The sequence below is a fragment of the Scyliorhinus torazame genome, chromosome 8 (genome assembly GCF_047496885.1).
Source record: "Scyliorhinus torazame isolate Kashiwa2021f chromosome 8, sScyTor2.1, whole genome shotgun sequence".
In the NCBI taxonomy this organism is placed as follows: Eukaryota; Metazoa; Chordata; class Chondrichthyes; order Carcharhiniformes; family Scyliorhinidae; genus Scyliorhinus; species Scyliorhinus torazame.
In genome coordinates, this window is record NC_092714.1 from 210,547,236 (window position 1) to 210,564,958 (window position 17,723).

At 45.8% G+C, this 17,723-nt stretch overlaps 1 protein-coding gene across 5 annotated transcripts in view; it reads left to right on the forward strand.

Moving 5' to 3' along the window:
• The window catches only part of ripor3 (RIPOR family member 3), a 412,703-nt gene that overhangs the window by 193,351 nt on the left and 201,629 nt on the right, over nt 1–17,723 (forward strand). For all 5 annotated transcript variants that reach the window (XM_072514737.1, XM_072514735.1, XM_072514736.1 and 2 more), the window contains exon 5: nt 16,606–16,629. In XM_072514737.1, coding sequence (XP_072370838.1) covers nt 16,606–16,629 — 24 coding nt within the window. The remainder of the gene's footprint in view (nt 1–16,605; nt 16,630–17,723) is intronic.

The window sequence follows — 17,723 nt, forward strand, 5'->3', positions numbered from 1 at the left end:
TCCCTCAGTACCTCCGACATCACGCCAACGGACCCCCGCCAAAATCCCTCCAACTTCAGGCAGGCCCAAAACATGTGAACATGTTTCGTTGGCCCCCCCGCACATCGCCCACACCTATCCTCCACCCCCTCAAAGAACCTACTCATTCTAGCCACCGTCATATACTGCCTCTGGACTACCTTTAATTGAATGAGACTCAGCCTGGCGCACAAAGAAGACCCATTCACCCTTCTCAAAGCTGGCCCACTCATTTTTGATGAAAATATTGAAGATAGTTGGGAAAGGTTCGAGGAGTGGCGTGTTTACTGCGATGCTGCACTGTCTGATGAGTCGAAAAAGGTACAGCTCACACTCTACTAAACCTAACTACCCTGAGGCCATCGAAAAATTCGAGTCATTTGTTTTCCAGATAGAGGAGGAAATAGAGGACCCTTAAATAATCCTAAATAAGTTCGAGGATATCTGTCTGCAGGTAAAAACATAATCCTAGATAGACTTGCATTCAAGTCACCAAAAGAAAGAGTGGATGAATCAATACAATCTTACACACCACCCTGAAAATATTGGCAAAGAAATGTGCGTTTGAAACTCTTACTGATGTTCCAATTAGGGATCAAATATTTTATGGAATTCATAGTGATTTAGTCCACAAGCAGCTGATGCGAGAGAAAGATCTAACATTATAAGCAGCCATTAGTATCTGTTTTAAACAAACAAATCAGAAAAAAAAGCAGGGATTTTGAGCAGGAAACAGGAGTATTCGGAGTACTGGATGTCCTGCTCTAACTGCAGTGGCTAGCACAGAACAGCTTATTTGACATATGGTAAAAGATGCAACAAATGTGGGAAATGGAATCACTTTGCGACATGCTGCAGTTTGAAATCATGGCAGCCCTCCCAGCCACCAGCATCATTGAAGCGGGACAGTACACCATGGGTAGGAGCATCAGCAAGGTGAATGAATTGGAGCTCAGCCAAAGCAATGAATCTACAAAGCCTCCAACGGCACTCTATTGCGAGATTGTTGACACCATCACAGAAATGGGTGAAATCTTTACCATCATTAATGTAATTGGCTGTAACGTAAGATTAAAAATAAAGATTGACACTGGAGAAAAATGCAACCTCATGGTTTATGGCAGACAAACCATCCGAACTGAAGGTGCAGCTACTCTCCACTGCACACAAGATAATTTCACATTTCATGTAGTTGACCAGAATGTAAGGCCACTACTAGGTGTTCAGGACAGCATTATAGTGGGGCTCATTCAACTTGGTCCAGAAAGAAGTGCAAGCTTTATAACACCAGACCCCAGAAATGATACCATACAAACACCTTTTCAACTGTGACATTATTGGTTAGCCACCAGTTATATACCACATGAGACTAGATGATTCAGTACCACCAACAGTCTGTGCTCCAAGAAGAGTCCCGGTACCCAGGAAGCAGAAAGTAGTCAATGAGGTACATTGGGTGACAACACTGACATGGCATAACTCCTGTAGACGAGGGTTTCAGCAATTGTGGCCGCAGTAAAGAAGGGTGGCACGGTTAGGATATGTATTGACACAGTCCACCTAAACAAGGCACTGCTCAGACCACATCACCCTATGAAGGCAGTGGAACAGGTGATAGCAGACATGCCAAATGCTAAGGTCTTCAGTATTCTTGATGTGAAATGCGAGATCTGGTAGATACTATAAGATGAGGAATTCTCAAAACTTACCATATTCATGTCCCTGGTAGGCAGATACCATTTTTTTCATATGCCTATGGGATCTCCACTGGCAGCAAGATCTTCCAGTGATGCATAGAGCACTTCTTTGCAGGTCAACCTCGCGAGATCATTGTTGATGGCATCCTTTTTAAAACAAATTTCCAATTGAGGGGCAATTTAGCATGGCTAATTCACCTACCCTGCACACCTTTTGGGTTGTGGGGTGAGACCCATGCAGACACAGAGAGAATGTGCAAACTCCACATGGACAGTGGCCTGGGGCCGGGATCAAACCCGGGTCCTCTGCGGCGTGAGGCAGCAGTGCTAACCACTGTGCCAAAGTGCTGCCGTTGACGGCATCCTTGTTTGGGGTCATATTATGCAAGAACATCTTTCAGATTCAGGGTCAACCAGGTTTCTTACGTGGGCTGCTTACTCATAGCCAATGATGTAAAGCCTGATCCAAACAAGACAATGGCTACACGACTGATAGCCATTCCTGTAGATAAGCACACCTTACAATGCTTTCTTGGTATGAGAAATTATCTTTCTAATTTGATCCTGGGTTATAGTGAGGTCATTGCACTACTTTGCCAGCTTCTCCATGAGGATGTTGAATGGTGCTGAGAAGAGCATCATACACCGATCTTCAACAGACTCAAACAAGAACTTGCAGCCCCACCAGTGCTGCAATACTTTGACGGTCAAACAGACTCCTATCAGCAGATACCTCCCAGCACAGGCTTGGCACAGTCTGCATCCAGAATGGCAGACCTTTGCATCAAGGGCCCTCATTGACATTGAGACTCGTTATGCACAAATCGAAAAGGTACTTCTTGCTTTAGTCTTCACGTGTCATAAATTTCACTACATAGTACCATAGAAAATAGGAGCAGGAGGAGGCCATTCGGCCCTTCGAGCCTGCTCCATCATTCATTATGATCACGGTTGATCATCCAACTCAGTAACATGTTCGTGCTTTCCCCCATATCCTTCCATCCCATTAGTTCCTCGTCTTTTTGGATCTCAATGTGACCCAGGCTATCTACACACCCTTCTCTAGACTCAACATCTACCAATTTCTTCTCTTTGGTGAATACTGATGCAAAGTATTCATTTAGTACCTCACCCATTTCCTCTGGCTCCACACATAGATTCCCTTGCCTATCCTTCAGTGGGCCAACCCTTTCCCTGGCTACCCTCTTGCTTTTTATGTACGTGTAAAAAGCCTTGGGATTTTCCTTAACCCTATTTGCCAATGACTTTTCGTGACCCCTTCTAGCCCTCCTGACTCCTTGCTTAAGTTCCTTCCTACTTTCCTTATATTGCACGCAGGCTTCGTCTGTTCCCAGCCTTTTAGCCCTGACAAATGCCTCCTTTTTCTTTTTGACGAGGCCTACAATATCTCTCGTTATCCAAGGTTCCCGAAAATTGCCGTATTTATCCTTCTTCCTCACAGGAACATGCCTGTCCTGAATTCCTTTCAACTGACACTTGAAAGCCTCCCACATGTCAGATGTTGATTTGCCCTCAAACATCCGCCCCCAATCTATGTTCTTCAGTTCCCGCCGAATATTGTTATAATTAGCCTTCCCCCAATTTAGCACATTCATCCTCGGACCACTCTTATCCTTGTCCACCAGCACTTTAAAACTTACTGAATTGTGGTCACTGTTACCGAAATGCTCCCCTACTGAAACATCTACCACCTGGCCGGGCTCATTCTCCAATACTAGGTCCAGTTCCGCCCCTTCCCTAGTTGGACTGTCTACATATTGTTTTAAGAAGCCCTCCTGGATGCTTCTTACAAACTCCGCCCCGTCTAAGCCCCTGGCACTAAGTGAGTCCCAGTCAATATTGGGGAAGTTGAAGTCTCCCATCACCACAACCCTGTTGTTTTTACTCTTTTCCAAAATCTGTCTACCTATCTGCTCCTTTATCTCCCGCTGGCTGTTGGGAGGCCTGTAGTAAACCCCCAACATTGTGACTGCACCCTTCTTATTCCTGATCTCTACTCATATAGCCTCACTGCCCTCTGAGGTGTCCTCCCGCAGTACAGCTGTGATATTCTCCCTAACCAGTAGCGGAACTCCGCCTCCCCTTTTACATCCCCCTCTATCCAGCCTGAAACATCTAAATCCTGGAATGTTTAGCTGCCAATCCTGCCCTTCCCTCAACCAGGTCTCTGTAATGGCAACAACATCATAGTTCCAAGTACCAATCCAAGCTCTAAGTTCATCTGCCTTACCCGTAATACTTCTTGCATTAAAACATATGCACTTCAGGCCACCAGACCTGCTGTGTTCAGCAACTTCTCCCTGTCTGCTCTGCCTCAGAGCCCCACTGTCCCTATTCCCTAGTTCTCCCTCAATGCTCTCACCTTCTGACCTATTGCTCCCGTGCCCACCCCCCTGCCATACTAGTTTAAACCCTCCCATGTGACACTAGCAAACCCCGCGGCCAGGATATTTATGCCTCTCCGGTTTAGATGCAACCCGTCCTTATATAGGTCACACCTGCCCCGGAAGAGCTCCCAGTGGTCCAGATAACGGAAACCCTCCCTCCTACACCAGCTGTTTAGCCAGGTGTTTAGCTGCTCTATCTTCCTATTTCTAGCCTCACTGGCACGTGGCACATGGAGTAATCCCAAGATTACAACCCTAGAGGTCCTGTCTTTTAACTTTCTGCCTAGCTCCCTGAACTCCTGCTGCAGGACCTCATGCCCCTTCCTGCCTATGTCGTTAGTACCAATATGTACAACGACCTCTGCCTGTTTGCCCTCCCCCTTCAGGATGCCCTCTACCCGTTCGGAGACATCCTGGACCCTGGTACCAGGGAGGCAACATACCATCCTGGAGTCTCTTTCACGTCCACAGAAGCGCCTATCTGTGCCCCTGACTATAGAGTCCCCTATTACTATTGCTCTTCTGCGCTTTGACCCTCCCTTCTGAACATCAGAGCCAGCCGTGGTGCCACTGCTCTGGCTGCTGCTGTTTTCCCCTAATAGGCTATCCCCCCGACAGTATCCAAAGGGGTATACCTGTTCGAGAGGGGGACAACCACAGGGGATTCCTGCACTGACTGCCTGCCCTTTCTGGTGGTCACCCATTTCTCTGCCTGCACCTTGGGTGTGACCACATTTATATAACTGCGATCTATGATGCTTTCCGCCACCTGCATGCTCCTAAGTGCATCCAATTGCTGCTCCAACCGAACCATGCGGTCTGTGAGGAGCTCCAGTTGGGTGCACTTTCTGCAGATGAAGCCATCCGGGACGCTGGAAGCCTCCCGGACCTGCCACATCTCACAGTCAGAGCACTGCACCCCTCTAACTGACATTGCGTCAAATAATTAAAATTAAAAGTTTTTTTAAAAATTAAAAAATATTTTAATACATTTTTTTTCAAAGTTACTGTTAACTATCTGTTTCCTAGCACTAGATTTCTAATATAAATGCGAAAGCTAAATATAGTACTCTCCGATCTCTGGCTTAGATACCCCTCTAAATTATGATTAAGTAATTATGTTTAATTAGTTACCAATGCTTAATTTTTTTAATTTAGTGTAGATTCCTAACCAGCCACTCAGGTCACAGCTTTTCTGTGATGTCACTTCAGTTTCCCCTCGACACACACAATTTGAAAAAGGTATAAAAGTAAAAATGAGTAAAAATCACTTACTTACCTTCTTACCTTCTGAGTGTCTTAGATGTTCTCAGGTTCTCTCGCTGACAGAGACTGCTCCTCCTCCTCTGAACGGCTCCCGAAACTAGGCCACGATCTTTTAAAATCTCCGCTCTGACTCGCAGCTCCCGCGCTTTTTAAATCTCCCGCGCTGTTTTCACTGTCCCGGCTCACTCAGCTCCCGCGCTGTTTTCACTATCCCGGCTCACTCAGCTCCCGCGCTGTTTTCACTGTCCCGGCTCACTCAGCTCCCGCACTGTTTTCACTGTCCCGGCTCACTCAGCTCCCGCGCTGTTTTCACTGTCCTGGCTCACTCAGCTCCCGCGCTGTTTTCAATGTCCCAGCTCACTCACCTCCCGCGCTGTTTTCAATGTCCCTGCTTACTCACCTCCCGCGCTGTTTTCACTGTCCCGGCTCACTCACCTCCCGTGCTGTTTTCACTGTCCCGGCTCACTCAGCTCCCGCGCTGTTTTCACTGTCCCGGCTCACTCACCTCCCGCGCTGTTTTCAATTTCCCGGCTCACTCACCCCTCGCGCTGTTTTCACTGTCCCGGCTCACTCACCTCTCGCTCTGTTTTCACTGTCCCCTCGCGCTGTTTTCACTGTCCGGCGTACTGGACGTACTGGCACTGGAGGGTGTGCAGAGGAGATTCACTAGGTTAATCCCAGAGCTGAAGGGGTTGGATTACGAGGCGAGGTTGAGTAGACTGGGACTGTATTCGTTGGAATTTAGAAGGATGAGGTGGGAATCTTATAGAAACATATAAGATTATGAAGGGAATAGATAGGATAGATGCGGGCAGGTTGTTTCCACTGGCGGGTGAAAGCAGAACTAGGGGGCATAGCCTCAAAATAAGGGAAGTAGATTTAGGACTGAGTTTAGGATGAACTTCTTCACCCAAAGGGTTGTGAATCTATGGAATTCCTTGCCCAGTGAAGCAGTAGAGGCTCCTTCATTAAATGTTTTTAAGATAAAGATAGATAGTTTTTTGACGAATAAAGGGATTAAGGGTTATGGTGTTTGGGCCGGAAAGTGGAACTGAGTCCACAAAAGATCAGCCATGATCTCATTGAATGGTGGAGCAGGTTCGAGGGGCCAGATGGCCTACTCCTGCTCCTAGTTCTTATGTTCTTATGTTATCTCCCTCATTCTTCTAAACTCCAGCGAATATAATCTAACTGACAATGTCTCCTCCTATGTCAGCACCAACATCCCAGGAATCAGTCTGGTAAACCTCTGCTGCACTCCCTCCATAGCAAGAACATCCTTCCACAGATAAGACGACCAAAACTGCACACAATAGTCTAGGTGTGGTTTCACCAAAGCCCTGTATAATTGCAGCAAGACATCCCTGCTCCTGCACTCAAATTCTCTCGCTATGAAGGCCAACATATAATTTGCCTTCTTCACCGCCTACTGCACCTGCATGCTTACTTTGAGCAACTGATGTATAAGAACACCCAAGTCTCATTGCACATTCCCCTCTCACTATCTATAGCTATTCAGATAATAATCTGCCTTCTTGCTTTTGTTACCAAAATGATAACCTCATATTTATCCACATTATACTGCATTTGCCATGCATTTGCTCACTCACTCAACTTGTTCAAATCACACTGAAGCATCTCTACATATATGGTCATCTTGCAACTGTTGAAATAGATCATCGGCCATTCACAACTATCTTAAAGAAGCCTCTCCATACTGCGTCTGCATGCCTGCAGTGCATGATGCTCATGCTGCAATGTTACAATCTCAGCATCATCGACAAACATGGTCAGGAGCTGTACTTGGCTGATGACCTCTCCAGAACCTTCTTACCCACTACAGACCAGGCAGATCATGAGGAAGACATAGACATTGCAACAATCGAAGTGCTGTCTCAGGTCAAATTCAGGAACTGAAAGACGCATTACAGGTGGGCATCACATACAGACATCATTGTGAGGGGCTGGACGGAGTCCTTAAGGGAGCTTCCCCATGGGGGCCCCCATTCTTCGCTATAGGAGGTGAACTAAGTTTACAGGATAGACTGATAACTGCAAGGCAAGATATTCGTCATCCCTAATGATCCTCAGAGGTACCATATCCAGCAACTCCATCAAGGAGTTAGAAGCACCCAGATACAAGGCCAAGGAATCACTATTCCACTATTCTGGCCCTCCATGTACGCAGGCAGAAAGGGATGTTTCCAGATGTGCACTCAAGCCGCATCAAGCAAAAGAACTGTTGCATTTACAGAAGGTCCCAGTCCCCATGATCATTTACAGCAGCTGATAATTTTGGAATGGTAAACGACACTTGGTCCTCCATCTGGTTTGAACTACCTGCGAAACAAGACAAGTACCACAGTCATCATTAAGCTCAAGAGACATTTCGCCACACTGGGCATCCCTCTGCGATTCATGACAGACAGTTCATCTCCACAGAATTTCAGAACTTTGCATATCCATGGGACACACATGTCATGAGCAGCCTCCTATATCCATAGTTAAACGGTCTGGTGGAAAGGGCGGTACACTTAGCCAAGCATTTTCTCAAGAGATGTGCCTGGGATCACACCAATTATTATGTGGCAAAATCCATCACAACCGGGACTGACTTCATCAGCACAGCAACTCTTCTCCAGGTGCACCAGGACCATCATTCCTACTGCTAAGGCTCCGCTGCAGCCCAAACTTGAAACCAATGTGAATGATACCTTCTGACATTTTTGCCTGATTTTCCCCTGCCTCTTTTGTCTCTCTTGGAAGGCTGATTCTAGATGCCAGTCATCAGGCATGAACGTCGTAGATGCCTCTTCCCCAGCACTCAGCCAAGTGCCGGTGCCTCCTCCTGCTGAGGACACATGCCGTGCAGTGACACCAGAATGTGAGACTCTCCATAAATTAGAACTCAAACCCACTACAGCATGTGTCTCTGGCTGATGGAGGGTGCAAGAGTCTTCTGTGATGTCTCCACAGGTGGACTTCCTTCATTAGCAGTGCCCTAGCTCCTCTCTGACCTGGTGTGTGTGCAGGCAGGTCTTCCTCAGTTTCAGGCCTTCCTTCATCAGCAATGCACGAGCTCCTCTCTGACCTGGTGTGTGTGCAGGCAGGTCTTCCTCCGTTTCAGGCCTTGCCCTTCCTCCTCTTCTTGTAATGAGAGAGGAGAGCGTGAATGACTACATGAGCCACCTCCAACACGGAGGCACTTTTGACCCTGAGGTTTCTATAATACGCATAGATCTTTACTTGATGGAGGCCAGGAGCTAATCTTTTCCTCTCTGATTGATCTGTCCGACTGCACACCTAACAGCTGGGTTGCCCGCTCCCCAAAGTTTTTCAGTTCTTTTAACTGTGGCTGGCCGCCTCCTGTCTTCTCCCTCTTTCTTCTATTGTGGCTTAACTTCTCCTGAGTAAAGAGAAAATATGTGATTGTGAGCAATTAGGGTTTGTGTAACTTACTTTTGTTTCCAGTCCTACAAATAACCCATTGGATTGTGTGCCATGTGATTGGTGTGCACAAGGGACAACCTGCAGTACACCAACGACATAGCTAAGAAAAGGGATGAGGATCTAAAAAGTGATTTTAGGGAGTTAAGTTGGAAACTAAAGAGCAGGACGAGCCGTGTAGTAATCTCAGGATTGCTACGGATGCCACGTGCTAGTGAGGCAAGGAACAGAGAGCGAAGACGTGGCTACAGGGCTGGTGCAGGAGAAAAGGCTTCAGATATGTAGATCATTGGGATGCCTTCTGTGGAAGGTGGAACTTGTACATGAGGGATGGGTTGCACCTAAACAGGAAGGGCACCATTATCCTGGGAGGGAGGTTTGCTAGAGCTCTTTGGGAGGGTTTAATCTAGTTTGGCAGGGGGATGGGAACCAGAGCTACGGATCAGAGGATAGGGTAGCTGTTGAACGGGCAGAAATAGTATGCAGCAAGTCTTTGAGGAAGGATAGACAGTTGGTAGGGCAATGTTGCACTCAAGTTGGATGGGTTAAAGTGTGTCTGTTTCAATGCAAGGAGTATCAGGAATAAGGGAGATGAACTTAGAGCATGGATCAGTACTTGGAACTACGATGTTGTGGCCATCACAGAGACATGAATTTCACAGGGGCAGGAATGTTGTTAGATTTTCCAGGGTTTAGATGTTTTAAGAAGAATAGGAAGGGAGGTAAAAGAGGAGGGGGAGTGGCACTGTTAATTAGAGAGTGCATCACAGCTGCAGAAAAGGAGGCAGTCGAGGAGGGGTTGTCTACTGAGTCAGTATGGGTGGAAGTCAGAAACAAGTAAGGAGCAGTCACTTTATTGGGAGTTTTCTATAGCTCCCCCAATAGCAGCAGAGAGATGGAGGAAAAGATTGGACAGCAGATCTTGGAAAGGTGCAGAAGTAACAGAGTTGTTGTCATGGGTGACTTAAGCTTCCGTAATATTGACTGGAACCTCCTTAGTGCAAATGGTTTAGATGGAGCAGATTTTGTCAGGTGTGTCCAGGAAGGATTCCTGACTCAATATGTAAATAGACCGACTAGCGGGGAGACCATATTGGATTTGGTGCTTGGCAACTAACCAGAGGAGGTGTCAGATGTCTCGGTGGGAGAGCATTTCGGTGACAGTGACCACAACTCCTTTACCATAGTCATGGAGAGTTATGGGTCAGGAATTACAGAACCCCAAAGTGTATCATGGAGTCCACCTGACCCACAACTTTTAATAGATTGTGGTATGGGGAGCACATGGCTTACTCTACAGGTATGGTACAGCAGAAAATGGACAAGTGGTTTTTAAAACAAAACAATGTTTATTCTATGAACTCAAGTTAACCTTTTTAAAACAAACAGTGAACATCTTAGCAACCAGTAAATCAAATACACCCCCCAAAGAATAGAACACTAAGTAATATGTATGCTGTTCTTTTAACATCCAAAAACTTAACAAACCTCTAAACAGGAGCACATCAGGGTTTACATTCAATACTGAAAGCATTTATAATTCTGAATTCACCAAATGATTAAGATAGTCTTTGGATGGCAGACTTCAGATGCAGCTCCCTGAAAAACACAGATACACCCAAACTCTTCTCAAACTGAAACTAACAAGCAGAAGTGGAGCTCAGCTCCACCCACACTCTGACATCACTCCAGTAACATGAGCAGCTCCATTTCTTAAAGGTACATCTCTTAAACACACATTTCTTAAAGGGTACTCTCACATGACAAGAGGGATAGGAACAGACAGTATGGGAAGATATCTAATTGGGAGAGGGGAAATTATACTGCTATTAGACAGGAGCTGGGAAGCATAAATTGGGAACATATGTTCTCAGGGAAATGCACAACAGTAATGTGGGGGTTGTTTAAACGGCACTTGCTGCGAGTGCTGGATAGTTTTGTCACACTGAGACAAGAAAAGAATGGTAAGGTGAAGGAGCCTTGGATGACAAGAGAAGTGGAGCTTCTAATCAAGAGGAAGAAGGATGCTTACGTAAGGTTGAGGAAGCAAGGATCTGGCACGGCTCTAGAGGGTTACAAGGTAGCCAGGAAGAAACTCAAAATGGACTTAGGAGTGTTAGAAGTGGTCATGAAAAAGCCCTGGCGGGAAGGATTAGGGAAAACCCCCAAGGCGTTCTACACTTATGTGAGAAATAAGAGGATGATCAGAGTGAGAGCAGGGCCAATCAGGGATAGTGGAGGGAATTGTGCCTAGAGTATGAGGATTGCTAGACCACTTCAGAGGGTGATTAAAAGTCCACAGTTAACAATATTGCATTATCGGTGTCGGTACCCACAATGGGGAAGGATGGTAGTGGTGAAGGGTGCACCAGTTACAAACACTGCAGCAAAGTTGAGAAGGTGCTTAGTCACCAAATATGAAACAGGTTGAGCTGGGTTTTACAGCCACAAACCAGGAGGGTCACCACTACCCTTGCACTTATTTAAATTAAAGCATGATGACATTGGGTTGGCAAACAGATCCATTTCCTTTTGGAAAAGACATTTAGAGTACCCAATTCTTTTTTTTCCAATTGAGGGGCAATTTAGTGTGGCCAATCCACCCAGCCTGCACATCTTTGTGTTGTGGGGGTGAGATCCACCCAAACACAGGGAGAATGGGCAAACTACACACGGACAGTGACCCGAGGCCGGGATTGAACCCGGGTCCTCAGCGCCGTGAGGCAGCAGTGCCAACCACTACACCACCTTGCCGCCTCTCAGTTTCCAGTAATACAGAAGACAGGTACCAAAATAGAAGAATGCCCACCATTTTGAAACAAAAACAATTAGCAGGCTATTGATTATGTTAAAGAGGCAATTGGGTGCAATTTTATATCGCCAATTCTAACTTCTCAATAGTCGCACGGGAAAATAATTTGGAAGAATTTACGTCAAGTTTGAGAAGGTAGCACAAGGGCAGATGAAAAGGTCTGCAAACAGGACAATGACTGCATGTAGCAGCAGAGTCTGCTGCTGAAGGTAACACATTTGGCTGTTGGTAAACTTTGTTTTTTTAGGTATTATTGGCTGACATTACAAATAAAGAGAGAGTAAAAGGAAACGGGGCCTGGAGAGAGAGCTAACATAAGGGGTGAGGACTCAAACAGAGGAACCAAAGATACCTGGCCCCATTGGGATTGCACACTCTGGAGGAAACTCCTTCAATGAAGAGGAAATGAGGAGAAGGAGGCAGGCAAGGCCAGCTGCCCAGGGACAGGTGTGCCCTGTGATCCAGGCAGATGAGGGATTTTCTGCTGCGCACAGGCCAGAATAAGACAGACAACAACGGCAGCCAGTCTGCGATAGGAGAAAACAGGATCCTGTGCAATGAGTCACAGACAAAGAATGAATTACCTTCAGCCAGGAGCTTCGTGTGTACTGCTTGATTTCCCAAAGTTCAAGATGTGATAGATTTCACACATGTGATCATCAACGCTCCTTTGGGCCAGCCATGGGCATTTGTCAATTGTAAAGGTTTAATTCCATCAATGTTCAACTTGCGAACTTGTGTGTGATCATCATCAAAGCATCATGCAGGTGTGTGCCCACTCCTGGTCCCATTGAGAAATATGTGAGCAGAGGCTGAGATGTGTTTCAATGAAGACCATGCATCTGCCAAGTGCTTGGACCATGCAGGCAGCTCTGTAATATTCTCCGGCTCGTGTCTCACTCATCATCGTGGTCTGCTGTGCCGTACACAACCTAGTGCTCCAGAGAGGGGAGGCCCCATCCATTCGAGGAAGCCACATTAGAGGAGACCAAGCATTTGGCCTGTCAGCTGCAAGACGTGACGAGGATTAGAAGCAGAAAGTGCTAGAAATAGCCAGGGGATCTTTCAGCCTCTGTGGAGAGACAAGGAGAGTTAAACGGCAGAATATGACTCTTTATCTGAACACATTATTCAGATGTTACTTCCTCTCTGACAAAAGTTCTGATTGAGACATTGCTGGCACAAGAGTCCACAGAATGGAAAAACACGTTGTCACCTGTTGCTGCTCCACTGCCTCAGTGTTCTCCCTCAATACTGCCCTCTTCAAAGAGTGCTGTGACCAAACATGAAACGCGCAAACATTGTGCCTTCAAATGGGTGGCCAGGACAGTCTTCCAGTTCTCAGTCTATCCCTGCTCCCACTGAAGGTACACATCAGATTGGGCGTGGAGCCACCTTTCCCAGTGCTAATTGACTGGCCTTCCCTCTGAGCAGCCACTCATTGGCCAACAGACACTTGATGTGCCATGCACTTCCCATTCCGCCTCCCTCACCCTGCCAGAAACCGTCAAATCCAGCCCATTCACACTTACAGCGTTGTGATCCTGATTTCAAAATCTTAAGGTTTGCATTCCTCATTAATATTTAAAAATAGAATTAATTTGGTGTGATTCATGTCTCATTAAACAAATATTTTGGATTGCTGCTGATAGTGACATATACCTGGAGAATAAAAGTCATTCCATTGTATTTTTTAAACTCTAGTGTATCATTTATCATTGGTTTATGCCATTTGTGATTCGAAAGTAGTTCAATACTTTCAATAAGTGGAGTGGTGTAGCGACAAGAATCTCTCCCTCAATGCCAGCAAAACTAAAGAGTTGGTAATTGACTTCAGGAAGCAAAGTACTGTACACACCCCTGTCAGCATCAACGGGGCCGAGGTGGAGATGGTTAGCAGTTTCAAATTCTTAGGGATGCACATCTCCAAAAATCTGTCCTGGTCCACCCACGTCGACGCTACCACCAAGAAAGCACAACAGCGACTATACTTCCTCAGGAAACTAAGGAAATTCGGCATGTCCACATTGACTCTTACCAACTTTTACAGATGCACCATAGAAAACATCCTTTCAGGCTGCATCACAGCCTGGTATGGCAACTGCTCGGTCCAGGACCGCAAGAAACTTCAGAGTCGTGAACACCGCCCAGTCCATCATACGAACCTGCCTCCCATCCATTGACTCCATCTACACCTCCCGCTGCCTGGGGAAAGCGGGCAGTATAATCAAAGATCCCTCCCACCCGGCTTACTCACTCTTCCAACTTCTTCCATCGGGCAGGAGATACAGAAGTCTGAGAACATGCACGAACAGACTAAAAAACAGCTTCTTCCCCACTGTCACCAGACTCCTAAATGACCCTCTTATGGACTGATTTCATTAACACTACACCCTGTATGCTTCATCCGATGCCAGTGCTTTTGTAGTTACATTGTATATGTTGTGTTGCCCCATTATGTATTTTCTTTTATTCCCTTTTCTTCTCATGTACTGAATGATCTGTTGAGCTGCTCGCAGAAAAATACTTTTCACTGTACCTCGGTACACGTGACAATAAACAAATCCAATCCAATCCAATCCAATATTGATGTTTTGGTTTAGAATATTATTAATGCCCTTGTTTTCTGCTCTAGAAACTAGAATGAAAGTAAAGCACTTACTGTGTTTTGTTCAAGAACATCACAGCGATTTCATTAATTAGTTCTCATAGCTTAATGGACTAGCATAAATTCTATTTGCAAAATATTTCAACAGTTATTGCTTATAGGATAACAAAGAACATCGAACATACAGTGCAGAAGGAGGCCATTCGGCCCATCAAGTCTGCACCGACTCACTAAAGCCATCACCTCCACCCTATCCCCGTAACCCAATAACCCCTCCTAACCTTGTTGGTCACTAAGGGCAATTTATCATGGCCAATCCACCTAAGCTGCACGTCTTTGGACTGTAGGAGGAAACCGGAGCACCCGGAGGAAACCCACGCACACACGGGGAGAACGTGCAGACTCCGCACAGACAGTGACCCAGCGGGGAATCAAACCTGGGATCCTGGCGCTGTGAAGCCATAGTGCTATTCACTTGTGCTACCATGCTGCCTGTGTCAGTTAGTTAGTTAGTTAGTATAACAAGTGTATTAAAATAAGCCACAAATGATTTTAATGCAAATACATTAACCCGTACACTACCGAAGGATTGTTAGTCTCCATAAAATTATTATTCTTGTGACAAAATTGCTTGTAGTATTGTGAATAGAGAAAACACTTCTTATTTTATCGACCTTTCTTCAGCGCACGGATGACAAATATTATGAGTGTCATCCATTATGTTCAAGCTCCATCGCAAACTCCATACCTTCACCATTGACTCTAGCCCCCTCATTAGCCACTGTCTCAGGCAGAAACAGACTATTCACAACATTGCAGTTCTGTTTGACCCCGAGTTGCACTTTCAGACTCAAATGCCATCTCTATTACCAAGCAGTCTACTTCTCTCTGTAATATTAACCAACTCTCCTATTATCTCAGCCCATATGCTATTGAAACCAACATCCAGATCTATGTAATCTTTCAACCCAATAACTGAATGCTGTCCTGGTCAACCAACCATCTTCCATCCTTCATAAAATTGAACTCATCCAAAATTCTGCTGCTCAATTCTTATTCTCTACTAAGCCCCGCTCGCCTGTCATCCTATCCTCATTGACCTGCATTATCTCCTGATTTCATAATGCCTCAAGTCTTAAATTTTTGTCCTCATCTTTAATTCCATTCATGGTTTTCCTAACAGCAACCTCCTCAATAACGCTATGCGGCTGAATTTTATGCTTCGTCACCAACTGGTTTGAGGGCTGGAGTGGGGAGACACACAAAATCTGGCGGGTGGCTTTCCTGTCAACTATCTGCCCAACTCCAACTTGTCTGAAATTTTGCAGGGGAGGCCTCTGACAGTCAGCTGCCCACCCGGGCCTATTAAGGCCTTTTAGTGGCCAATTAAGAGCCATTTAAGGGTCTTATCCTGCCCCGGCTACTACTTTACCGAAGGTAGTTGGGGTAGAGGGGATGTAGGGAGCAAGGCATGTCTTTCAAGAGGCTAAGAACTTTAATTGTGCAGGCTAGCATTGGATCACCTTTGCAGGACCCTTGGGCATATCGGAGGTAACCACTCCCCTCCTGGCCCTAGAGTAATCCCTGGTACAACCCTTACCCTGGCCTCTTGGACCTGGATCCCACCCTCTTTACTTCCTTGCTGAGACCCACAAACCTGAACATACCTGAGCTCCTCGGTGTGGTGGTACTGCCTATTGTCTCACTGCTCCTGGCTGACAGTGCTGGGTCTACAGAGTTGCTAACTATCCAATTGGCAGACAGCTCTTTAACTTTCTACTAAGACAGGGGCGGAAGTCTCATATTAAAGCAATTAATGTTGCTTCCTTCATTAAAATGCCGTAAAAATTGAGGTCAGGCACCTTGACACCCTGTAAAATCTAGCCCTATGTTCCTCAGGCATTGCATTCATTTTTCCATTTCACCCTCCTTTCATGCCACCATTGGCAGTCATTCCTTCAGATTCCACTTTCTGGAATTAACTCCTTTAATCCCTGTCCTCTCCTCCACTAGCATCCAATTTAAATGGAGTTTTGATTAAGTTTCCTTATTTGAAAGCATATATGTTCCTCAACTCTGTGAAGTACTTTGGGATAGCCTTCCAATTATTAGGTCATCTAAATGCTCAATACTGATGTTTAGATGATGTTATTAAGCCTTGGCTTAGCAACTGTAGTACCAAATCATCTGAATGTATTGGTTGCACGTTTCCTCAATTAGATCACATTATGGGAAGGGTGTGAGAAATTATTGTAAAACGTTTCTCTAGTTCATTGTGCTTGTGACTTACTTCTGTAGCACTTCGGAAGAAAAGACAGAATACTAATTCTCATATTCCTTATATTCCAGGCTTTTTTGTATGACCTAGATAAGGTAAGCATGCATTTAATATAAATGGGAAGGAATTTTGACTACCCCCCCGAATCGGGGACACAGCTGCATAATCTGCCTGAAACTGGTGTCAAGATTCTCAGATTCTGGTTTCATGCGAAAGACTGCTGTCAAGCTGCAAATGCCAAATGGATAGGCAATCGACACAGTTCCGTCCAAAGTTGCAGCAGGCCGCAGTACTTTGGTGGAGCCAGCAGGAACAGTGCAATATCTCCTGGCCCAACAAAAATCCCACCCCACCCAAAAATATTTCAGGCCCTTTTTGAGCACCGTTAATTGTTCACTGCCTGCAAATAGCAAATTGGACACCCTGTTCGTCACAATGGAAACCAGGGTAAGTCTCTGCTTGAGAATGACCTTTTACAATGGAGTTTTCATATGATTAAAGTCAAATCTATCATTCTGCGGAGGCAAAATGCTACAATATTAACTTTTTGCCTCTAGAAGCTGAAGGCGGTATTTAATGGAGGCAACAGGGGTCTCACCTGCCAGCTGGAGAGCCAGCGAGAGCCCTGCGTGCCTCTTTTTGGGAGGGCCCGCTTTATTAAGTGCCAATCGGGGAATTAATGGGACAGTGTTGGGCTATCCCAGGATCAAAGGGATTTATTTATGTAATAGCTTCCTGCCCATAAATGGTGGGTGAGTTGCTTCCCAATTTCGAAGCCTGCCTGGAAATTACATTAAGCGACCAGATGTCAGTGGGCCGGCGGACAAGTTGACTCCCTCACCATTAATTTTAAACTCCATGGAGTTTGTTTTATGAACACTGTTGTAGTGTGAGGCAAAGCGACGAGGCAGTGTTAAATTACAATGGTGATTTATTAAACTAAGAAAAAATTTATACACAGAACGGCACAACTCCACCACAGGCCTAGCCTCGACTCCCAAGCTTACTCTGGCCAAACCCCAACAGCAAGCTCCACACCTAGACACCCGATAGGCTGAGGTTTGCATGCTCTGCTCCCATAGGTTCTGGGTTGGTCACGTGACCCGCAAAGGATTGCTTCTTAAAGGGGCCACGCTATCACATACCTCCTCCTTTTAGTTCCCTTACAAATCCCTGAAATACAAAAACA